Below are 25,089 nucleotides of genomic sequence, written 5' to 3' on the forward strand. Positions count from 1 at the left end.
TTTATTTTCAATCAGTATACAATTCATATTGACATATGGCGAGGGCGCTGGAGTCTGCGTTTTGTGTTTATGGGAAACAAGATGATGATTTCCCTGATAAGTGGGATACATAACAGTGAAAATATGGGGAAGTTGATGCTGTGTATTCCCAGTGAGTGCGTCCGTGACAGGAAGAGGGAGAAGCCGCCGCGGAGCGTCTTTTCCCTTTCAGTCTACCCCGGGTAATTTACAGTAACTCCCGTGCGAGTTGCTGCCTCCTTTGGTCTTAACTCAAGGAATATGGCTGTGTTGAAGATACAAGACCAGGTAATGCTCACCTATGAATTCAGTTAGTTGGGGTGTAGTCAGCTCGACACTTTTGAGGAAAACTGATTAACGCCAGTTTGCTCGAGTTTTTACAGTATGGAGATAAGGAGCGGCGTGTCACGTCGACTGCTTATTTTTCCTTAAACTTGTGTAACATAAAACTATTAGATTTGTCGATAGTGACTTAAGCCTGCCGTGCAAATGTTATTTTTGAAATAAAAGTCTAAATGCTAGGCTAATGTTGCATCATTCTTATCATTAAGTCAACTAACATGTTAGCTAACTAGCTATAGCCGTAAACAGAAAAAAAGAAAAAAAGAGCAAGAAGTATGCTAACGTGTGGCCATCTGTTGCCTTACATTAACTTTGTCCAGTTAAAGTAGTTTCATGCCAAAGGCTCGGTGCTTTTGACTGTTTGTGTGTGTGTTGCTGGTGGTGATGGACCGATGAACACAGCTGGATAGCTACGAGGTTATCTGGGTGGCTAGCTAACTCCTGCGCCCTGTTAAATGTGAATAAGCAACCGCAATCCTTAACGCGCGGTACACCTTGCCAGGTTAATAACGTAAAAGTTAGCCGATATCGTGGATTGGATTGCACCTTCCAAATTAAAAGACTGCAGATCGAATTTGTTGCCCAGTAGGTTTGTCAGCTGTCCGTCTCAGCCCCCGAGGGCAGCTTCGGGCAGTCACCTGTTGCTGGAGATAAGAAAGGCTGTCACAGGAAGTAGCAGCTGGTGCTGGCCCTCAAGTCTGCTCAGCTGTGTTCACCGGTCAGACATTATCCTCAGATCAGCTGCTGGAAACGCTCCTGTCTTCAGGGTGGTGATAGCAAGTGGGCGGGTTGATCATTAGCCAAAGGTCGGATTAATGTTTTTGCCACACACTATTTATTTATTTATATTCCACGTTTGGCCCACTGGGAAGCCAGCCACATTAACAGCAGTTTGTATGTTATATAACATTTGAAAGGAAAATTGGTTGGTTGATTGGTTGATAGATAGATGTAATAAATTAGGAAATCAAGTGTGTAAGCTCATATACATGTATGCATTTTACTTAACAGAAATAAAAATAGAATTATATATATGTATATTTAAAAAGAAAATAGTATTGTGGAGCAATCTATTTAAAAGACAGAATATTTTTTGGCATGGAATTTGTTGATTTGTCAACATACATAAAGAACAGGTTAACTTAGACTCAGACTTTTACACCGTGAGTCAAAGTACTGTGTTTCTGTTCGAGTGCTGGTGCTAAACTTCTTAAATAATACATTTTATAATAAAGATGATGAAACTGCATAAGGCTAAAATTATCGATTTAACTCTTTCATTTTTTAAATTTATGTTTTATGCTCTTAATGACTTATCAGGGGTTCAGTATAGTGACACTGACTGCTTAGAAATTCAGTTATATGTTGAGTCACAATTGGCTTTGATTGAAGCTCTGATGAGTTTGGTCAAGAAAAAGTGGGTCAGGTATTGTGGGGCTCAGTGTCCTGTCCTGGCCTGAACAGTCTTCCAGTCTTACATCAAGCACGCAACGAGCGGAAGAGTGTGTGTGGTCAGATCTCCCTCTCTATTCTCTATTGTTCTCTGTGCTGTTTGCTGACAAGTTGACAAAGGGACAAAAATAGTCACACTTAGAGTGCTCAGAGGGCCAAAGTGGAGACGAGAATGTCATTTTTCTTGGCAACGGCGTATGTTTGTCCTGCAGAGGGCGTCCTGTTGCTTAGAAACCAGGCTGTTTGACCCAGCTAAGAAGTAGGGCTGCTCGATTATGGCAAAAATGATAATCACGATTATTTTCACTGAAATTGAGATCACGATTATTTGACGATATTTATTTAACCCTTTAAGACCTACCATAGAACCAAGTCCGCCAGAGCTTATATTATTTTTTTACATGTTGTAGTGCCATTTGTGGGAGCATTTCAAGTTGCTATACATCAATACAACTGTTATAGCCCAAATTTTAATAATATGTCTGCATTAAGTCCATAGTAATTACATTAATTGCAAAAAAGCGCAATAAACTACAAAAAAAATTGAAAATCGTTTTTGTTTTTTTTTACATATATTTCTACTTGGAGAAATTTAAGAGGTTTATCCCTCAAAACTTTAAATACAAAAAAGTTGCAAAAAATAGTTTACAACAACAGGAAATTTATTTTGAGTGTCTTCATAGTTTTATTTTGGAGATACACCAATTTTTATATATACTGCAGGAAAAACAAAAAAAAACAATCCTATGATGCAAATTTGCAAAGAAAACAGCATGTGCATCAAAATAAACTATTTCTAGCAGTGCAATTCGAGTTCTAAGCATCACGGAATCTATTCAGAAAAGTCAAACATGACTTATAAAAACACCAGTATAGGCTTTTAAGGCCTACAAGTAAAAAACTACATTTTCCGCGAAAATGACGTCACTTCCGGTTTCGGGCAGGAAATGCGACAGTTCACGTTGACGTCTTTTTCAATGTGGGAAGTGTTAAGAACAGCTGATCAGATCGGCAAAGTGTTTCTGGAATATTATGTTTTTGTTCCTGCAAGTGCTTTTTATGCAATTTTTGCAAAGCTTTATGTGGAAGCAAACCGTGACTTAGGACAAGCTGATGGCATAAGATGTAAGTACAACTCCTCTGGTTTCATATGCAAAACAAATTATTGCGCTAGCTTACATGGTTCAGGTTCTACAGGGATTTAAAAATAGTTACACAAAACAGAGCATGCTGCTCTGACTGGCTTTAAAGGGTTAATAATAACAATGTATTGAATAATGACTTTAAAAAATAATATAAAATAGTGTGCAAATACTGATAACAGTGCAAATGTTTGCAATATAAGAAATAAATGAAAAATGTAAACATCTATGTTTAGTGAACTTTGCAGTGTTGCTCTGTGGTGCAGCTACTACACCATAGCAAAGTTTACACACTGTGTCTACTTGATCCACGTCTGACTCCGCGAACCCATAATGTTTCCACACCACTGAAGTTTTTTTTTTTACCTCTCTTTTCAACCAACGGCAGTCACTCTCCTGTCCAAATAACTTCTGCTTAGCTTTCCGAGCTTTCCTCGGGTCCTCTTAATTGTTGTGATGCGTGTTCGAAATGCAGAGAGGTGCGCTCGATTTACCACACGGAGCAGCGCGAGAGTAAAGCACGAGGGAGGGAGGGGCTAATAATCGGCTCAGTCATTTTTAATGATCGTTGAAAGCCCAGATCGTAATCGTGATTAAAATTCGATTAATTGAGCAGCCCTACTAAGAAGTGATTGAATCATTTCTTCTTCTCCTTTTTTTTTTTTTTTTTTTTTAAATATACTATCATTAGTATTTCAAATGTTTCTCCTTCTATGTGTTTACTGGCCTGCGACTTCTCAAAAGAACTGTCTCTATTCAGCAGAATCGTGCGATGCAATAGCCGGTCACCAGAGAGCTTCTGACCATCATGCACCAAGTTGTTTGGATAAGTGCAGTGTGTGCAGAATTTATACAGCTTAATTGCTTTATTGCTTTAGTTTTCAGTTTTATAGTCCTGGAGAGTATGTAGTCTATTCTAGGTTAATCTGGCTAAAAGTAGTGACTTATACAAGAAAAACCATTAGGAGTCACAGTTTGTTTTAGTTTATTTAGTCATAGTTAGTGTAAGTTTGATCAGAATTTGCAGATCTGCGAGTCAGCTGGGGTCCGCTTGAGGCCGCTTGTGTCTGAGTGACATCAACTACACGTGCGCCCAAGGAAGTGGAATTTAGGCATAGTTCATAGAATTATAACGGGAATAACTCCTAGTCTGTTGGGTCTCCAGCTGTCCGTGTCTGTGTCTGAGTATAATCAAAGCGTAAGCTGACCCAGTGGTTAAAACTGACTGTTCTGTGTTCTTGTTCTTTATCGGCGTTCCTGTTTCTCCCGCATTAACAATACATTAAAGATGATCTTGGCTCAAGGTTAGATGGTGTTAAAATAAATCTGCAGAGTTCTTCTTACAGTTCAAATAAAGGATTTTAAAAGAAAAAGGTAGAACTTCACATCACATCAGATTTTCACTAAACAATTAACCAATTATCCATTTAAAACTAAATTAATCAGAACAATATAATTGCCAGTGCTATAGAAAATCTGCCAAAAATATTTTAAAAAGCAATAACTGAATCAGTCAAATTCTTTAACTCTGTTTATTTTTGTTTAGTATTTTTTGGAAAATGAATTAAAGTCAAAGAGATGGTGAGAATCTGTGACCTTACATTTAAAAAAAGCCCAAAGCCAAATCAGAGTTATTTAGATTCATATGAATGTCACTGATACAATATTGATATTTCATTTTTAAATATCACAGTTATTGTCAGCGCAGTCATTGTGACATACCTAGTACACATCATACCAGTTGTGTCGCATTACCAGTAAGTTAGTAATCGTTATCAATATCTTGAGGCCAGTTCAATATCACAGTAATAATAATCCGGTTGTTCAGTGATGACACGACGAATCCTACTTCCGGTAGTAGTCTGCGTTTAATATGGCTTTTGTGTTGTTAACATGTTTAATGTTATGTATTTTCTTCTATTTAATCTCAAAAAGCTCCTAAAACAGTCAGTGATCACTGTTGACCTCCCTCGGCTTTTATTACCGCTAATCATTTATTTAAGCTCAGTTTTTAAAACCTTAGGATGTAACTACAGCCCAGCCCATGCAGCAGTATATGAATGACTAACCTCGTATTGTGGATGGATTATCTCAGTTGTTCTCCTGGCTGAAGTTTGGTCCTTTTACAGCATCCTGCCATGCGATTACATTTGTTCCTGACCACCGTGAACACTCACGTTAACTTTTATCGAGTGGAAAAAAAGTTAGCTTGTTTATATTATGCTAACATAGCTGTGTCGCTAGCGGTCACGTAGCACATCATTATATACCAGCTAGCCCAACTTCAGTAACCCTACAAACGTCACTGCTGTTTAGTTTTCTGTCTTCATTTATGCTGGAAGTGATAACAGAGCTGTAATTTGTTTCCAAAACCCCGCAGTCAGGACATGCTATATTGTATTTAGATAGAAGCTAGCGAGCTAACTCCCTGCTAACTTCTAACTCGTTAAATGTCATAAATTCCGTTTTCATGGATGCCTGGATGTTAAACTCAATTGTTACACCTGGTAGAGCAGAACGCTGATCATTTTATTAAAGATGAAAGACTTTAGGCAGTTTTTCTACTCTCAGTAATGCCATAGTGATCGTTTGATATATGGACCTGCAGCGGAGTTTAGGCCCAGACACGGCTAGTGACGTCAGACTGAACAACCGGATAATTAAAAAAGTCTATCCCGCGTACTAGTTCAAAAGTTGTATTAAAACACTGACGTGATGGTAGCAGACCATTTATTTAAAATGTTTAAATAATTTGTTGATGGGAGACAGATTAAAGTGTTGAATGGATGCAGAGTAGGTGGTTAACGATACTATGAGGTATAAAGTTAGTTAGATTATCTTAGCTTAAGCAATTTACAACATTAGCCATTACAAACATTTCAGCCTATCATACAGATGATTTCATAACGGTAATATCAGCTTTCTTGAGCAAAATGGTAACCTGTATTTTAGGATAGCAACGCACAGTACTTTCATACATAATGAGTCAGGGGAGAGCTATCGCAGCAGCTGCACTAATCGCCATCTTCCACTTGTAGTTTTTGCTGCTCTGTTTGTAGTTTTTCTAGAGATATAATAGCTCTAGATGGCTCTGGCTACACATCAAAACAGCAAAGTTATACTACAGATGATCTCATGATGATCGTTGAAACCTTTTAATATATCTCACGGTATCAGCTGATATCAGCAGGTTTATTACTGCTGTCTGTGCCAGCACACACACTCACACACTGCCCTTTGTGTTTCTGGGATTATGTTACACACACCGTGCATCCTATTGCTGGGTCAGAGCAGAGGTCAGTGCAGGCCTGCATACTTTCTCTTACACATGCACACTGTCACGCCAGGTCTCTCATGAAGTAGCTGCAGTCACACTGGACTTTTCATACCACACAAGACCAACCTAACAAAATGTTTATTTATTTGTTAGATTGTTTTTTCACATGATGTTGATCATTCATTTTACTGTATCTGGAGTTTTCCAGCCTGTTCCACATCCACTGCTTTGGCTTTGCTTTTGAGTTTGGGTGGATACAGACAGAAATACTCACTTCTGTTTAGCGGATTACAACAAATTTGCTTTGTAAATATCTTCGGGCTGCTCTGCTTAGAGTTTCCCCAGTGCTAGCAAGTGGGATAGACAAAACGCTGGTTGTTTACATGCTTTGCTTCGTGAAAATCATTCTTTGTTTGTGCTTTTGATGCAAATCTGTAATGGCAGAGTGATTACTGTAGGAAAAAAGAAATTGTATGTTGTGTTTCATATTATGTTTCTAAATGCTAAAACCATTAGACTTAAAATTTAGGCCTGCACAAAGGCTCTTTCTAAATGAATCGCTCTCTCTCATTTGCCTTGCGCCGTCCCTCCCACTGAGTTAATAGGGATGTGTGGCTTGGCAAGATTGCTCTTTTTAGGATCTGCGTTGAATATGAAGGAGACACACACACACACACACACACACACACACACACACACACACACACACACACACACACACACACACACACACACACACAGTATTGCACGCACAGACTGGTCTTGTTAGCTACCCTCACATTCTCTGGCAAAGCCATTTGGTTCCAGTTTTATAATGAGGAGATGGGAACTTCTAAAGCTATACCACCAGTACACCAAAGAGGACAGGGGCACACACACAAACTAAAACAACAACAATGTGGTATTCATTTTCTTTGATTCTTCAGCATACAAAATGAAAGGGGACTTCTATTGTAGCACCAGTTTTATAAAATGCAGATAATTTACACCCCATTTAGCTAAAAACAGCACTACATTTAAGTGTGTATGTGTATTTGTTGTTGTTGTTGTTGCTTTTAACAATCTATGTTGAATATAGCTTTTAAGATGCCTGAAGATGCCTGGCCAGTTAACAAAATATGAGCAGCCTTTGACATTATTACTTTAATGTGCAATAACAGACACAGGAGTTTTATTACATCGGTACTTAATGATAAGGCAAAGGGTAGACTGAGTCAGGTAGAGTTGTAAACAAGCAGGGATCTGGACCGAGCTCAAACGTCCAACAAACAGCATGGTTTCTGTTCCTTGAGAGGGAAGCTTTTACTCTAAAAGCATTATTAGACTTTCGCTTTTGTTCTTACAGTTAAAACAGTGGAAGTATTGTCATACTCGTTAGCTGGACAGTCAGGATAAGCCCTGACCAGGAAGTGACCTGGTTACAGTGACGCATCAAATAGCTGTCCTTTGTCCCAGTAAATCTTACTTCTCTCGTCACTCTTTTTATAACTTGATTCTCTTTTATCTGCTCTTCTTTTTTTCCACTGTCAACTTACACAGCTGTTCTGTAGTGCTCCAGGTACCTGCCTACAATCATCCCCTCCCATTCCCACTCCTTTTCTTTTTATTTCTCTCTGTCTCTCACCCCTTTTATCTCTACTCCCCTTTCCCTCCCTTCTCTTTCTCTTCCCTGGCTCTCTTTTTCTCTCTCCTCTCCCCTCCCCCTCCTTTCCCTCTCCTATCCCTCTCTTCTTTTGAAAGAGCTGGCTTCAGCAGTCTGCCTGAAATGAGCGATGCATACCCACACATACATTAGGTGCTGCTGCCCCCTCCCACGTTTATGCTAATCTGTGTGTGTGCGCACGCGTGTGTGTTTGCATCAGTTGCGTATGTGCTCCTGGCTGCAGCACAGCAGCGAGGATATGTAGCTTCCTGTGCGCAGCTCATTCTGCCGCATGCCTCTTACTGCCACCATTACGCAAAGGAATTCCCTGCCGTCTCCGCTACTGCCGCTCACAGAGTGTGAGTGTGGAGACGAGAGAGGAGGAGGAGGAGGATAAGAAGACATGCCGCAAAGCAACACTGACAGATAGAGGACAGAGCCGGATTTCAGAGTGGTTTTTTTTCTGCGAAGATGTGCAGCGCTTGTTTACGAGGAAAACACTATGTGTGCGGGATTTACTGCTGACCTTTGTGCCGCTGAATTGTGCACATATGTGAGAAGGAACACTCTGTATTCATGTGCGTGAGTGACAGAGCGTGTGTGTGAGTGAGTGAGTGATTGTGTGGCGTGTGAATGTTTGTTCCCGATGCGGTCTGAGCGGGCTAGCCGTGTGTGTATTGTGGTACTGGAGGAGGTAGAGGAGGATGAGTCCTGCTCTTCATCCCCACCTCCACGGCCCAAATCATCCCCAGACCGCAGATCCCATCATGCCTCTCGAAAGGTAGTCGCTGAGGATGACAAGGTGAGATGGGACTGTTTGCTGAATCTCTAAATTGCTGGTTTTAATGAGGGTACCATCTACAGTTTTGTGTGTAAATGACAGCATTAACTAGGATTTAAGGTAGACCACTGCACTTTTTAGTTCTGGTCTGATGTTTATACCTGTACTGTTTCATGTGCCATTCTATAAAAATACAGTGCACTTTCAGCACATGGTTTGTGCCACTAAATATAGCGCTAGTATTGTCCTGCCACATGAGAACTGCTCTGGTTTGTATAGATTAAAAGCAAGCCCTGGTCTTTGTAGTCTCCGCTGTTGGATGTATAAAGGGCAAGCTTTCTGCTGGAACATGCTAATAAGTCTTTTCAACTTATGATGACTGCTCTTTGAAGCATGCACTGAAGAGGGTGAAGCCAAAGAAGATGTGCCGGCTGTGATGACAGGGTTTATGCATGGGGACCTCCTTCAGTCACTTACATTAGCTTAGTGGTCATCATTGTAATAGGCAAGAGATGGATGCCGGCATGCTAGACAGCCCTACTTATTTTTAGTTTGGAGGTAATGAGAGCAGGTTGGGGAAAACAGAAGAAGGCTGAAGTGTTTGTTGTAGTGCTTATTAACACTAGATCGTACTAAGTATAGACTGAACAGCAGTGTTTGACCATGACGAGCCACTCTAGCAAAAAAGGTTTGTCAGTAAGAGACATGGAGCCTCAGTAGACATACTTGATAGGTTGCAAAAGAGCGAACGGCAGCATTTGAAGATTAGAGCCTCGCCAAAATCAGCACCATCATATTAGCGTTAGGCACTTTCACTACTGTTGCAGCAAATGAAAAACACTTTTTTATTTATAGGTTTTGAAAGAAGGAAGCTGCAATTAGAGAACAGTAGCATTAATTTAAAATTTCTACATTGCTCAAATCTTGGTAACAAAGATGAGGCTCACTAGGGGAGTCTTTAAGGCGATTTATTATAATACCAAATGTCTGCTGTGCTGCATGAGTTTTGTTATTTTTCTCTATCAAACACAGAAACAGTTAAATCTCAGAGATGACAAATTACCCTTTTATTATGAATTCATCACTTCTGAAAGCCGAAAGCAGTTTTAAAATAAAGGCTGATGCAAGGAAAAGGAGGATGCTGTTTTTGTCTTAATCTTACTTTTATCATGACTGCAGGGCATCGCTGGCTACAAATCCTGCTCAGTATGCTGTCAACCTCATGGCAGCTGTTTACATTTATGACCGTGAGCATAGATTAAACGGAGGCTAAAGATAAACCATGTGCCTGTCATTCATTCACAGTTTCTTTCTTGAGGAGGACCTTGTATAACTTGTTTAAATTTAGGAAATGTACTCAAAATTCTTCTTTATTCATAAATGTATTTTATTCATTTTTATTTTATTCTATATTTACATTTTATTTACTTTCTGTTGCAGCACAACGTGGCAAGAATGCTCAGGATTAACTCAGATTTGAACAGTTTTGTGCCAAAACAGCCACTCATAAACAAATAGGTGATATACAGCCATATGTGACCTATGGCTCTGTCCCAGCCTGGGATTATACTCTGTGTGTGTGCAAGACTCTTCCGTCTGAAACACTCATAACTCTCTCTGATAACACACTTGTCAGCATAGAAAATTACTGCCTTTCCAATAGTGCTATACGCTGGCATTTCTCATCATTCTTTCTTTTTTTAATCTCTATAGCCATCTCTGTTGAGAGCCATCTTCAATGTGGACCCAGATGAAGTTCGCGCCCTCATATTCAAGAAAGAGGATGTCAACATTCAGGTAAATCACACACTTTTGTTGCTTCAGGTCGTTTAGTTTTAGAATAATTTACACAAACACATTAGCATTGCCTTTCACTGCCACAGGGCACATAAACAACAGCGAGGGGAGCAGCAGGCAGCCGGCAGCCCACAGCTGATCTGGGTTTATCGATTGGCGGAGTGCTTTTTTGGCAGCTTTCTGTATTCTGCATCCTATGTAGCTGCCAGCCAGACAGGACATATGAACTGTTTGTAACACTCTAACCTTTCAGATGAGAAAGGACACGACCTTCACTGGCTCTCTCCTTTTTCCCCAATTTCATTCAGTCTGTGTCCCAGTCTTCCTGAGCGTGTTTTTCCAGTGTGATTTCTGTGGTTCTATAATGGTGGGGTCATAACACCAGCTCTCCCTGGAGCCAGCTACACTAGCCCAGGCCTATTCCAGTCACATGAGATTTGTTTATAGCCCCACCTCACTGATTGGTCTCAGTTGTACTGAAAGGGCGAGATGTGTGTTGAAGTGATGAAGTGAAGTGAAGAATAAAAGGGAAACGATGATAGATATTTTTACTGAATGGCACTTCCTGTGGTCTGCAACACTGTAAGGTCTATTGATTCTGTTCTGGCATGCAGCAAATGATGTCACAGCTCAGGATGTGTGTCCTGAACGAGAAGTGAAACCTATTTTTTACTGATTGTTTTTGTTTCGTAACGTCCTCCCAGGACAACGAGAAGCGGACCCCGCTGCATGCTGCAGCTTACCTGGGAGATGCTGAGATCATTGAACTTCTCATCCTCTCAGGTAAACATTACACCCCAGCTCACCTGTTAAGCTAATCATCCATCCATTCGCTTATCCTTTTCAGGGTCGCGGGGGGCGCTGGAGCCTATCCCAGCTGTCATAGGGCGAGAGGCGGGGTACACCCTGGACAGGTCGCCAGTCTGTCGCAGGGCCAACACACAGGGACAGACAACCATTCGCACTCACATTCACACCAATTAACCTATCCCCAGAAGCTGCATGTCTTTGGGCGGTGAGAGGAAGCCGGAGTACCCGGAGGGAACCCACGCAAACACGGGGAGAACATGCAAACTCCACACAGAAAGACCGGCCTGATGGTGGAATTGAACTCAGGACCTTCTTGCTGTGCGGCAACAGTGCTAACCACCGTGCCACCGTGCTGCTGTTAAGCCAATCATTTGATTTCATTTCTACCTAATTATGGACCTCTAGTTATAATGCCTGGGTGGATGGAGAAATACAGTTATGTCTGTATCCTCATTACCTCTTCTGTATGTTTATATCCCTTCACTCAAACTGTAGTATTTTTTAGGCACAAGTCTTAAAAGCGTTATTTACATCATGCTGATTGCTCGGTAAGATACTCAAAGCAATACTGAATAATTAGCTGTTCTCTCCTTATTAAAATGTGCAATTTGTAAGAGCCTCGTGGGAGTGTCCTCCCAAGAGGGACGCTTTTCTTTCCAAGCTTCTTAGACTATGATGACCTGGATGACTGAGAACCTTCACAGACAACTTTTTTTTTTGTATTTCATTAATGCCATGTTACTCTTTTCCCCCCTGTAGTTCCCTACTTCCATACAGCTCAGTGCATTTTAAACTGGAATAAAAGCCTGACTGTTTGTCATCTCTTTTATCATAACATGCAGTTTCTCAGTAATTTCCATGCTGTGCTCACTGCTCAGTTACCGTCTCATGGTGACTAGTGACCGCTCTTGTGATCTGTCAACAATCTGATACGAGTGTTTTTTTGGCTTCATTTTCTGTGAAGTAAGCTGAGCACATCAGTGGGAGGAGCTTACACTTAAACGCCTGAGTGTAAGCATACGTGTAACACGAGTGAGTAGGGTGCTGTAGTGCGCGAATAAATGTGAGACTGTGTGTGCATTCAGTGTTTCTCAATGAAGAGCAAGTAACAGGTGCAGCTGCAGGGCTATTTTAACACACGGGTCGTGCCAAAAGGGGATCATGGGCATTTTATATCTTCCAGCCACTGTTGGCTCATCCTCCTTCTCATAAAATCCTTTTTTATTTATTTTTTTTACAAGATATTTTTTAAGATATTTAGCTCTTCCCCTCCTTTTTGTACATTCTGCGATTCTGCGTATGCCACTATGTGACTGCTCTGACATCTCCTTTTTCTTACCCTGTCTCACTCTCTTCTTCTCACTCAAGGAGCCCGAGTTAATGCCAAAGATAACAAGTGGTTAACTCCTCTTCACCGAGCTGTGGCTTCTTGTAGTGAGGTAACACATTACACAAACACACATGCAAATGTGACCTCTGGGGAATCCGCTACAACTTTGACCCTGTCACAAGTAATGGTAAACAAATCCTTTTTTAAGGGAGATTTCGCAAACACTTTCTGCTTAGAATATCTTTTAGCTGCTTTACTGACAAGGTTTCGAGAAAGGTCTGTCGTGATAAAGTTAAGAGAATCTTTCCCAGAATCTGGCCTTAAAGGGGCAAATGGAAATAACCCCTGTGTTATGGCTTTGTGTTTGATAAACGTCAAAATGTCTGCCTATTCTTCTTAGTCCTGGGCGACATGCCCAAACTAACATAGTCCCTTGTGTAGTTTCTACTTTCCAGCATTTTGATTTCAGGATGAAAGCCCTCTATGAATAGAATATGAACTTTCTAAACACCCACACAGCCACCTGTAAACCTTGGTGCTTACATTCTTAGAGCACTGAGACTGTTTTCCAGTAGACCTTATGTTTGCTCACTCTTTATTCAGGATGCTGTGGCAGTGTTACTAAAGCACAGTGCGGATGTGAATGCTCGTGACAAGAACTGGCAGACGCCGCTCCATGTAGCAGCTAGCAATAAGGCGGTACGCTGTGCTGAGGCTTTGGTCCCGTTGCTAAGCAATGTCAACGTATCTGATCGGGCGGGACGCACTGCCCTGCACCACGCTGCCTTCAGTGGACATGTAGAGGTCAGTCTTTCTTCACTCCCACACACACAGATACAGAGGTGACTACACATCAGCTCCTTGTCAATCTGATTCTGTGTGTCAGATGGTGAAGTTGCTGCTGTCAAGAGGAGCCAACATTAATGCGTTTGATAAGAAGGACAGGAGAGCCATCCACTGGGCAGCCTACATGGGTAAGAGTGTTCATAGTGGTCATAGTGTTGATGTGAATGGGAGATGCTGGCATGTAGTTCTTGACAGAAGTGAATTTGACTCATCTCCTTCTCACTTCTCTGTATTAGGTCACCTGGAGGTAGTGAAGTTCTTGGTTGCCAGTGGAGCTGAGGTGGACTGTAAGGACAAGAAGGCTTATACCCCACTGCATGCAGCTGCCTCCAGTGGCATGAGCAGCACAGTGCACTACCTGCTGAGCCTCGGGGTTAACGTCAGTACAGACATACTGACAGTGTCCTTAAAATGCCGTCTGTGTCACCAAAATTTCTTACTGTAGTTAGTAATGGTTAAATTGAAAATGTTGTTCCTCTGTGCATAGGTAAATGAGGCTAATGCCTATGGCAACACACCACTCCATTTGGCTTGTTACAATGGACAGGATGTGGTTGTCGGTGAGCTGATCAAGGCAGGAGCCAGTGTTAACCAGGTGTGTGCGCATCACTCTCTGCCACGTTGCATGTGCATAGTAATTGTGTGTTTAATCCTGTTACTTGGTCCCCTGGCTTCAGGTGAACGAGAGGGGCTTCTCTGCCCTCCACTTTGCTTCCTCCTCACGCCAGGGGGCGCTGTGCCAGGAGCTGCTGTTGGCCCATGGGGCTCACATCAACTTGCAGGTAATGTTAACATGCAGTTAAAAAAGCTGAAACTAGAAATTCATCCAAGGGAGAGTATTTGCTTTCCAAAGAAGGAAGTATGTGCATAATGCTCCTATGTCTATGTATTAAAAAAGGATAAATTTTATCTTGTATGTCCTCAGTGTTTACTAGTATGCATCCTGCTCAGAATTTAGTTGAAAGCTAGAGGGACTGTGTTTTTAGCACTTTGGTAGCAGTGATGGAAACTGATATTGGGTCCCTACAGCAACAAGGTGCAAGGCCATATGGATGATGGAGGGGGAGGGAGACTCCCTAAGGCAGCAAGCTGCTCAAGCATTTTGTGTGTGTGGGTGGTCCACAGTGGCGTCTGTGATAGCTTCTGTTCATTTTATCTTTCTAACACTTCTGAGTTAGACTCATAGTTGAATAGCTGATGTTTTAATGATTTCATATTTGTAATATGTACATTTTGCAATAATAAATGTCTCTTTCTCTGCCTTCTCTCTCTTCAGAGTAAAGATGGGAAGACTCCCCTGCACATGGCAGCTACACATGGAAGGTTCTCCTGCTCTCAGGCTCTTATTCAAAATGGTGAGAGCCCTCGCCCAGTGCTGTCTGTCTCATGCATGGATTCAAATTAGTTTGGATCTCAGAGTGTGCTGTATGTCGCATATGTTGCACAATATGCTCTTTTTTTTTCTTGAGATTGCTCCGGCTTTTTTAATGGAAAATATAATTCTATCTGATTTATGTGGGTGTAGGAGCTGAAATTGATTGTGAGGACAAGAGCAGAAACACTGCCCTTCACATTTCTGCCCGCTATGGCCACGAGCTAATTATTACAGCGCTCATCAAACACGGAGCCAACACAGCCAAGTTAGTAACAACTGACATTCACCATCTGTCTGTCTTCTTGCTTCATGTTATCTGTGCAGTAGTGTTAAAGGATCAGATGCAAGTGAGCAGCTCTAAGCCTGGAAACGGTTAAGTCAGGATAAATAAAATCTTTTTTTTCTGTCATAAAAATGCTTGCATGCAATGGCTTGTCTTTTAAGGAGAGGCATTCACGGGATGTTCCCCCTACACCTGGCAGCTCTCAGCGGCTTCTCAGATTGCTGCAGGAAGCTGCTGTCCTCAGGTACATTAATGCTGACACCATTCAGGCCTGTGGAATCACCCAGTTGACATCCAAATTAATGCAGCTTGCATATTTGTGCAGGGTTTGTCATAGACACTCCCGACGACTTTGGAAGGACCTGTCTACATGCTGCTGCAGCTGGAGGGTGATTGTTTTTGCTTACTGCTTCAGTATTATTAGTTTACTTATTCTCCTGTCATTGTACTCTTTCTTTCTCTTTTCAACAATCTGATACACGTTTTGGTTGAACTGAAAGTTTGTGTATGTACTTTGTAAATGTCATGCAGTTGACTGTTGTACCAGTGAGTGGTACATTAACACAGCTGTCCCCCTCTCCACACAGGAACCTGGAGTGTCTGAACCTGCTGTTAAACATCGGAGCAGACTTTAACAGGAAAGACAACTTTGGCAGGTAAGATAAAATGTGAAAATTGGATTAAGAGTACAGTGCTGGTGTCACAAAGGTGGATGCTAGAAATGGAGTAAAATAAGAGATGGAGACAATGGTAAAGTTTTGACCACATTAAATCTGCGAATAGTGGCTAACTTAATTTATTGATCTTCACAGAGCTCCGCTACACTATGCATCAGCCAACTGTAACTACCAGTGTGTGTTTGCCTTGGTGGGCTCTGGGGCAAGCATCAATGAGCTGGACAAGAGAGGCTGTAGCCCCTTGCACTACGCTGCTGCTGCTGATATTGATGGGAAGTAAGTTCTGCTCTGTGTTCAAAGTGTAAATATTATGTTTCAGAGAATCCCTAATGCCAAGTTTAAAGTGTTTCTTTAAAAGAGATAAAAGAAACACTTTAAACTTACCCTGTCTATTGTCTTTCCCAGATGTGTGGAATACCTTCTGAGGAATGACGCAGATCCAGGTGTGAGAGACAAACAGGGTTATAGTGCTGTGCACTATGCCTCGGCCTACGGACGCACACTCTGCCTGGAGCTGGTGTGTACAGCTGCTGCACTGAATGGGGAAAAATTGGCCATAAAGGCTGATAAATCTGTTTTCTGACACTATATCAAAAAGTCTCTTTGTTTCTTTTAGATGGCAACTGAGACGCCCCTTGATGTGGTAAGAGGAATTTCAGTCTCTCACTGTAGCACCATTGAGCTTTGCGAGGAGCTCCCTCTGTTGTAGTGTAGTGGCTACGACAACTGCTAAACAGATAAAGCTGTGAACCCTCCTCTGGCTTATTATGGCATCAAATTAAAAAGGCTGTTTTTATCTGTATTTTGTACAAAACTAAAATCTGTTATATATATATATATATATATATATATATATATATATATATATATATATATATATATATATATATATATATATTGATGTACTTTTTGAAATCATGACACATTTCTATGTAAATAAAGCCCTTTTTTCTCATGTTATGTTGTTTTACCTTTTACCTTACCTAATCTTATGCCCTCCTACCTTTTATAGTCTTTCAGTTTTCAACCAATTTTCATCCATCAGTATATGTATTGCACATACTGGCATTTGTGCAAACCTGGATCTGAAATGAGTAATATTGCTGTTTCAGCTAATGGAGACATCAGGAACAGACATGCTGAGTGATTCAGAGAGCCACGCTCCCATTAGTCCACTCCATCTGGCAGTGAGTTTTAAGATTTTTTTCTTTAAAGCATGTTTTCTTTTCTATCTATCTTTGACTCTGCATTCATTAAAGAAGTATTAGTACTTATTTAGGGCTTTTCTATTCTATCTGAACACTCACCCACTCATACAAGCACTTTCTCCTATGCTCAAGCAGTTTTAATGTCACACACTCATCCTTTTGACAGTTAGATAGAGGAGCTGGGTATTGAACCACCAACCTTCAGATTAGTAAGCCACAGCCACCCCATTTAACATAATGTGTGTGTGTGTGTGCTTTTTCACTTTGTCCAGGCTTATCATGGACACTGTGGAGCCTTAGAGGTGCTCTTGTCATCCCTGCTTGATGTGGATGTTCGGAGCCCAGAGGGATGCACCCCCCTCATTCTGGCCTGCTCAAGAGGTCATCAGGAGTGTGTGTCTCTGCTGCTGCACCACGGCGCGTCACCCATGACTCGGGATTACATTCACAAACAGACAGCCATACATACTGCAGGTATATAAGCAGGCAGTCGCCTTCCCATCGCGTGAAAAGGGTGAATTTTCTGGCTTTTAAAGTTAAAATTTCATTTTGCTGTAGCTATGAATGGCCACCCAGAGTGCCTGCGCCTGCTGTTGAACAACAATGACCAACACATTGATGTGGATGCACAAGACAGCAACGGACAGTGAGTGTGTGCATGTGTGTTTAAATACATAAATAAAAAAATATATAAATCTTAGGCTACTGTTTTGTGCGATTCAACTGATCACTTAAATATTCTTACTGAGTTGTGCCTGATCTCCACACTGTGTTCAGGACTCCTCTGATGTTGGCAGTGCTGAGCGGACATACAGACTGTGTGTACTCTCTGCTCAGTCAAGGAGCCAGTGTGGAGAATCAGGACCGCTGGGGCAGGACAGCACTACACCGAGGGGTGAGATAGGCACACGTGTCTACTGAGATCGCATATTAAATTTTAATATATGCTTTTTAAAAATTTCTTTTGGTATTTATACTCTCTAGTGTTTTCTGTATGTTTCACATAGGCTGTGACAGGCCAGGAGGAATGTGTAGAGGCCCTTCTCCAGCGGGGAGCCAGCGTGAGTGTAAAGGACATCCGGGGCCGCTCCCCCCTGCACCTGGCATCTGCTTCTGGCCGTGTGGGTGCCCTGGGTGCCCTGCTGCAGGCCACCAACACTTCACACAGTCACACAAACCTCACTGACAGCAAGGGCTACACACCACTGCACTGGGCCTGCTATAACGGTATTGGGACACAACGTGAAATGTTTGAGAACCATGTCAATCTGGGTTTTTTTAAGACACAGCACTGTACTTTCTTCTGTTTTTACATCTGTCTTTCTCTGTTTTCCAGGGTATGACGCATGTGTGGAGGTGTTGTTAGATCAGGAGGTGTTCAGGAAGATTACAGGGAACTCATTCAGCCCACTGCACTGTGCTGTGTAAGGCTCTGTCTGTTTATATCCACGAATGTTTATGAGGATCGATTTGCTCTGAGGGTGTGTGACAGGCTGCGTTGTGTGTTTTAGGATAAACGATAATGAGGGAGTGGCAGAGATGTTAATTGACTCCCTGGGTGCAAATATTGTGAATGCAACTGACTCCAAGGGCAGGTGAGAGATGCAGACTTAAAATCATGCGTGGAGGGATTTTTTTGTTGTTGTTTTTTTGTATTTGTTCTTAGTGAGCAGGAACGTATTTACAATAACTGTATTGATGTTGATGCAGGACTCCTCTTCATGCTGCAGCTTTTTCTGACCATGTGGAGTGCGTTTCCCTTCTTCTGAGCCATGGAGCTCAGGCAAATGTTGTTGACACCCACATGCACAGAACACCACTGATGATGGCAGCTCTAAATGGACAGACCAATGCTGTGGGTCAGTACACTAACTGATACAGGGATAAACTTGTGGAAATAATGGTCCCTGATTTGTTAACCTTTCACTTGTATTAATCTCCACTGTTGTGTTGTGTTACAGAGGTGATGGCGAGCGTTGCTAAGGCAGACTTGGCACTGCAAGATGCAGACAGGAACACAGCATTGCATTTGGCTTGCAGCAAGGTAAAGGCATTTCAGAGACAGGAAATGTTATTTAGTCATTCAGTATTAAAAATGTTGCGATTTTCTTGTGGTCTCAGTGTCTCAGATTTTAAGTTGAAAGTAGTTACCATTCAGATTTTATATTTTTGCAATGTGTGGGACGTGTATGTTTTGGCCCTGGCTCTTGGAACATTTATGTATCACTTTGGACACATCTGGCAGACACATTTAACCACATCATCACATGTTTCACTTGCATCACTAAAAGGCACAATTTGGAGAATGTCATATTATTGTGAACAATAATATTTGCCACACACACGAGCACTGGTCTGTAACTGTCACACAAAGAGCTTTTTAAAGCTTTGCGCGAGATTAACATTTATGTGAAGCTCAGAACGTCATCTCTTTAACATATTGACAAAGGCAGGATTGTTGCACATCTCACGTGGTCACTGCAGATGACTTTGGTACTCTCTGCTCTTCTCAGGGTCACGAGACAAGTGCCTTGTTGATTCTGGAGAAAATCAGCGACAGGAATCTCATTAACTGCACCAACGCTGCTCTGCAGACGTATGTAGAACCTGAAGGTTGCACCTACTGTAAGCAGCAGGATAACCGCCAAAACCCAGTGTGAACTTACTGTAGCACTCTTCTACCTGCAGGCCCTTGCATGTAGCAGCCAGGAAGGGATTGACAGTGGTGGTCCAGGAGCTGCTGGTGAAAGGAGCCAGTGTGTTAGCTGTGGATGAGAATGGTCAGCTTTCATCTCACTGCACTCACACGTACTCTTCAGGTGTAATTCTAATGTGTACTATGAACCCCTTTTCTCCTTTTATTCCCAGGTTACACTCCAGCTTTGGCTTGTGCTCCCAATCGGGATGTAGCTGACTGCTTGGCCCTCATCCTTAACTCAATGATGCCCACCTCGCCCATGGTCACCATAGCAGCTTTGCCCACTCTCTCGCTTACTCAAACAGTCATCAACCACCACCCTATTTCAAACCACATTTCCAAAGGTGTGGCCTTTGATACTCCAGCCCCACTGAGGCCTGACCACGCCTCCTACTGCAGGCCAGAACGTCCGCTGTCCTCTGTTTCTGGAGATGATGAAATGAACGACTCAGATTCAGAAACGTACTGAGGACTAGTGGAACCTCAATACTGGCAGGTTAGCCAGCCACTCAGGAGCCTTAATAGATTACTGACAAAAGCTTGACAGGGCAGTAAATACAAGCAGAGTATTCTTAGGTAAGTCTCTTCAAATCTAAAAATAATCCTCGTCTGAACCACATGCTTGCTTCCTTCAGGTGCATACACAGTGGAAAAGATGCACTAATGTAATAATTTGGTAAAATAAAGAATAATTTGCCACTTTTTTTCCCCACGGCATCACTGTACGACCAGTAACATGCCCAGCGTCCTTTTCAATTTAAAGCAGTGTTTTTATTTTTATGTTGAACTCTTTCTGTTTGAGGATACTTTCTGGAGTGGTTTTAAAGATTTTTCATTCACATTTACTAATGGAGCATCTGGTGAAGAAAAGCTCAGAGGACTGCTTTTTTTTTCTTTGTTAAGACAGAAACTGAGGGACAATCTTATGGGACCAGCTGAAGAAGCGTTTTCCCTACTGTACTTGAGATTTTATTCAGAGTTCTTTGAGCTTTCACAGCAGCCACTGACTGTCACTCTGGGACACTTATAATGCTGCATTCATGATTAGGATCGACTTCTTGATTCCTAGGAGAGAAAGTCAATATTGAAACCTACGTATTTATTCCAGGTGGAGATTGAATCGTTGAGAGCGGATTGTGACAGCAGGTGGATGTAAGACCAATGTACTGTACAACTGATGAACTGAATGAGCAGCCCAAGGAATGGATAACTTGCAATGCTGTACTTTCTTAATGTTTGTGTTGTGTACAAGAGACAAGAGAAGGTGGCTGTCACTGTGTGTGTGTGTGAGTGTGTGTGAGTGTGTGTGAGAGAGAAACTATCAAATATTGCCTTTTGAGGAATATGCAACATTCAAACAGAGGATGAATGCTACATGGTGAAATGTTTGTATTGTAAAGATTAAGTAACAGATGATTAAAGACATTTGTTTTGGTTTATTTTATAAGACATAAAACAAATGTGTAACAGCTGAAGTTTGGAGCAGTTCTTAACCATAACACTGAACTTTATTTTCCTGATCCCTCCAAATTTCATTCATTATCCAGGTGGTACATTCGTCCATACAGGCAGGCAGTGACCAGGCCACCCTTCGTGTTTGAATGTTTTATGGTCACTCTCATGTCTGCAGCTTTCTCCAGACTCTCGGGCTGCTCCAGGACCAGTCGGCTTGTCAGAATAGATGGGTACACGTATTTGGTGTCAAAGTTCCCCTCCAACAGGAAGTCCATTTTAGACTCTGCTTCTTCCACTTCCTGTCCACAAGAGCTCTGATCCAACCCTCCACAACGGACTACTGCACAAACCTGTAGATATTTAACATGTGGCAAATAAAAATAGTGAGTTGTCAGTTTTAACCTTTTTAGAAATATTAAAATTCATGTGATTCTTGCCTGCAGTGCGTAACGTCCGTTGACTGTGTGTATTCCTGCAAATGCGCCGAGAGCATAGAGCTCTTTATGGTCTTGCAGTAACCACCTGTACTGCAGGTGGCAGCAGAAAGTGCCGTTGCACACTTTAACGTCACCTTGTGTCTCATTTAAGAGGACAAATGTAAATGTGTCATACATCATAGAGGAGATGAAGGTGGGGTAGGAGGGAGGAGGAGGGTCATCACAGTTGTCTTGGTAGCAGTATCCAGAGTCTGTAGCCACTGATATTGTTGACTCACCACCACCAGCCTCAACCTCAGGTGGCTCCAAAACTGGCACTCTGGCCACCAGCAGCCTGCCCTCCTCTGGGTCTCCTTTCCTGGCGTGGTGGTAGGTGGCAGAAAAAGGGGTGTAGATGCCACTTCCTGTCATGATGAGCCTGTCATTACGAATGTTGACAGCTAGTAGGGTGACATTGGCACCCACGCTGAATGCCTGCTGAAACTGGATTGAATCCAGCAGGGGGAGCTGGTTCATCCAGGCTGTTGGAAAGATCAACTGACGCACACCCTAAAAAAAAGGCATAAACAAGAAGTGTTGAATTTCAGAGAAGATTTTAAAATGTTACATATATACTCTGAGTGCATATGTGGTTATATTTTATACCCTCTGCACTAGGAGCACTGTAGGATCGTGAAAGAGGATGTCGAAGCAGATGAAGAGGCCAAACTTCCCAGCAAAAGGAGTGTCAAATGTTATGATTTCCGGTTCTGGAGGTGTGTCACAGGAGGCCTCAAAGTATAGGTTGTGTTTGTGGTAGCGTGCCACCAGAAGACCATCTGACCTGTATGAAAGAAGACATATTTGATTCAGAGTTGTAATAATTACTATACTTGGTAGTTCTTGTAGTAGTTTCTGTTATAGCTATTGAAACAAGAAGTGTTAACTTTGACTCCAGGAAATGTTTGGTGTTTTTGGCACTAGGGTCAATCATTTTTGTGGGAATTGTGGAGAACTGGTCTTTATTTAGGCACAAACACATGCACTCCATCTGTGGAGAGGAGGCCATAGAAAAGAAGTGTTTATTTGTCCGCTCCCTTCATTTTCATTTTAAGAGTTAACATGTACCTGAAAGCCACATTTGTGTTGAACTGCCAGCGCCCATCAGGAGGACAGGTGGAGGAGGGGCTGGTCTTCAGGGGACAGGGTTGCAGGTCGGGCATGTTGGCCACCAGGTAGAGGTTGTTACGACGAGCCATACAGCTCAATCTCTGGAGAACCTTTGAGTCACAAACATAATCAAATATGATGAGATTCAGACACAGTGAGATGTTACATCCAACAGAGTAGATGGGTCAGCTCCCCTGGGGCCCTGAAGATAAGAGTGCCCAGTCAAAGACTATCAAAAGTGCTCTTCCTGTACTTTAAACTGGATTCTCATATTCAGAGTATTACAGTAAAGTGGACAAATTATTAGTTCCACTATATGTTTAAGTCAGCACTCTATCTTGTGAACGTAAGTCTAACTTTATTTATCCTGTATATGTTTTCTTTAGGGCAGCACGGTGGCATGGTGGTTAGCACTGTTGCCTCAAAAAAGAAAAAATCCTGAGTTCCACCATCAGGCCGGGGTCTTTCTATGTGGAGTTTGCATTTTCTCCCCGTGTTTGCGTGGCTTTTCTCTGGGTACACCGGTTTCCTCGCACAGTCCAACGACATGCAGTTAGTGGGGTTGGGTTAATTGGAAACCCAAAATTGCCTATAGGTGTGAGTGCGAATGGCTGTCTGTGTCTATGTGTTAGCCCGGTGACAGACTGGGGACCTGTGCCTGCCTCTTGCCCTAAGACAGCTGGGATAGGCTCCAGCCCCCCTGTGACCCTGAAAAGGATAAGTGGAAAAGAATGGATCGATGGATGTTTTCTTTAGCTTTTACCACTTCAAACATTGGCTCAGTAGTCCATGGTGCTGATCAAGAAAAAAAAACATCACAGCAGTGTTAAGCCTGTGGTGCTTGCCATCACCAAGATTGAAATATATGACTGTGAACCTCAGTGTTGTTGTGTCTTTCTGGCTCCATGCATGGATTCCAGCTCTCCTCCTGAGGGTCAGGAATGGTTTCCAGGTAGCTAGTGATGGATAATCGAGTGAAGTTAAATCCATGAATACCATCTTCTGGAAACACCAGGATCTGGGCCCCCTGAGAGAGACGACAGTGAGAGAGAGGAAGATTCAGTAATCTGTTGCAGTGAAAGTAAACACCTTTATACAGGGGAAGAATCAGTGGTTGTTTACTTAGAAACATAATGCTGATACAATATAAAGAATTTCTTGTTTTAAGTAGTACTAAAGGGTGGACAGCTTTTATACCTATTCTGAAGCAGCAATGACTGCTTCAGTAAAAAGTCTGTTAAAAATTGACTATGACAGATCACAGTTTGACAGTTTTCATAAAAAACAGAAAAATGTGACAAGGTTAAAAGAGGTTGGTCCTGTAAGGCTTCTGAACACTGTTCGTCTTCACTTTCTTCTGCAGTCGACTTAATTTAATTCATTCGTTAATTTGAAGGACATGCCAACAGAATTCTATAAAGGTCAATGAGTAATACTGTTTTAAATATGTGCATACCTGCTGGGCTGCCCGGGCTGCCTGCTCCTCGTAGATATCCAGGTTTTTCTGCATGTGCTGCAGGGCATCGTGGCGGGACACGGGCACGCGCGGATCTGGGTTCAGGATTACTTTGTGCTCGTACACAGCGGCAACATACCACGAGTCTGGAGTGGAGTCAGTTACACCGACAACAGACGCTAAATAAACATAGACAACAGCTATAACGAACAACATCGTTTCTCCACCGTCAGGCACGACACCTATGTGCTAACACAGACCATAAATAAGCGGTCAGAAGTCTTCCACGAGGCATGATGACTCAGACGATAATTTTCTAGTTAAAAAGTGATAAGAAGCTCCTCGTGCCAAACAGTGTTATATCCCCACAAATAGCCCCTGTTACGCTGCGGTTTATCTCGTGACCTCTTCCCCCCCAATTTTTTTCCCAAATAACTTTATTGGCATGTAACCGGACAGAAAAACGTTAAAGAAATATTAAACATTTATGTAACATGTAACTTTAAGACTAAAGTGCAGTTAAAATCTCAATGATAATAAATAACAAAAATTTTAGTACCGAAAAAGAAAAGTTCATCTATGAAATATATAACTATAGTGGTTTAAATAACCAAGTAACCATCCAATAATACTAAATATTACATATATTTATCGTTTACTTTTAGAATATAGAAATGTTTGAAATGTATGCTTAGATGTTTGTTTATGTGTAAAAATTTTAACTTTCTTTTTCTTTTGCGGGGATGGGGTTCCTTTTATAAATTTAAAGTGTGGCTAAAATAATAATAATAAACATTTACATTTTAACTGAATTCGTTAGGACTGTTTTTTTTTTTTTTACTGAAACATGACTTCAGTGGAAAAAATACATAAACACCCAGCTTTTATTTTGAAAATATCCCATCGGAAACGTC

The 25,089-nt window shown here is 41.8% G+C and overlaps 2 protein-coding genes across 3 annotated transcripts; one reads left to right on the forward strand and one right to left on the reverse strand.

Annotated features, from left to right (window-relative positions):
* Positions 1–165: 165 nt before the first annotated feature.
* Positions 166–20,147, forward strand: ankrd28a (ankyrin repeat domain 28a; the record flags this gene model as incomplete). 2 transcript variants are annotated; one of them, XM_080863076.1, is made up of 29 exons in its annotated part: positions 166–306; positions 10,368–10,451; positions 11,156–11,234; positions 12,630–12,700; positions 13,195–13,395; positions 13,478–13,565; positions 13,674–13,816; positions 13,925–14,032; positions 14,115–14,219; positions 14,714–14,792; positions 14,963–15,077; positions 15,257–15,339; positions 15,421–15,484; positions 15,683–15,751; positions 15,908–16,048; positions 16,178–16,289; positions 16,389–16,415; positions 16,885–16,959; positions 17,253–17,454; positions 17,539–17,626; positions 17,758–17,875; positions 17,988–18,207; positions 18,317–18,404; positions 18,492–18,575; positions 18,691–18,839; positions 18,942–19,024; positions 19,494–19,576; positions 19,669–19,760; positions 19,849–20,147. In XM_080863076.1, the coding sequence occupies exons 1-29, from the start codon at positions 280–282 to the stop codon at positions 20,145–20,147; spliced, it is 3,177 nt and encodes a 1,058-aa protein (XP_080719202.1). In that variant the 5' UTR covers positions 166–279. The 2 variants fall into 2 exon arrangements, with proteins under 2 accessions (XP_080719202.1, XP_080719201.1); XM_080863075.1 differs by lacking the exon at positions 166–306 and adding an exon at positions 8,079–8,675.
* Positions 20,116–24,585, reverse strand: LOC308384551 (biotinidase-like). Its single transcript, XM_080863078.1, has 6 exons — positions 24,176–24,585; positions 23,597–23,746; positions 22,678–22,829; positions 22,216–22,393; positions 21,571–22,119; positions 20,116–21,483 (listed from the first exon to the last, which is right to left on the reverse strand). Exons 1-6 carry the CDS (start codon positions 24,389–24,391, stop codon positions 21,211–21,213), a joined length of 1,518 nt encoding a protein of 505 aa, XP_080719204.1. The 5' UTR covers positions 24,392–24,585; the 3' UTR covers positions 20,116–21,210.
* Between the last annotated feature and the right edge of the window lie 504 nt (positions 24,586–25,089).

The sequence above is a fragment of the Rhamphochromis sp. 'chilingali' genome, assembly GCF_963969265.1.
Source record: "Rhamphochromis sp. 'chilingali' genome assembly, chromosome: 17".
NCBI lineage: Eukaryota > Metazoa > Chordata > Actinopteri > Cichliformes > Cichlidae > Rhamphochromis > Rhamphochromis sp. 'chilingali'.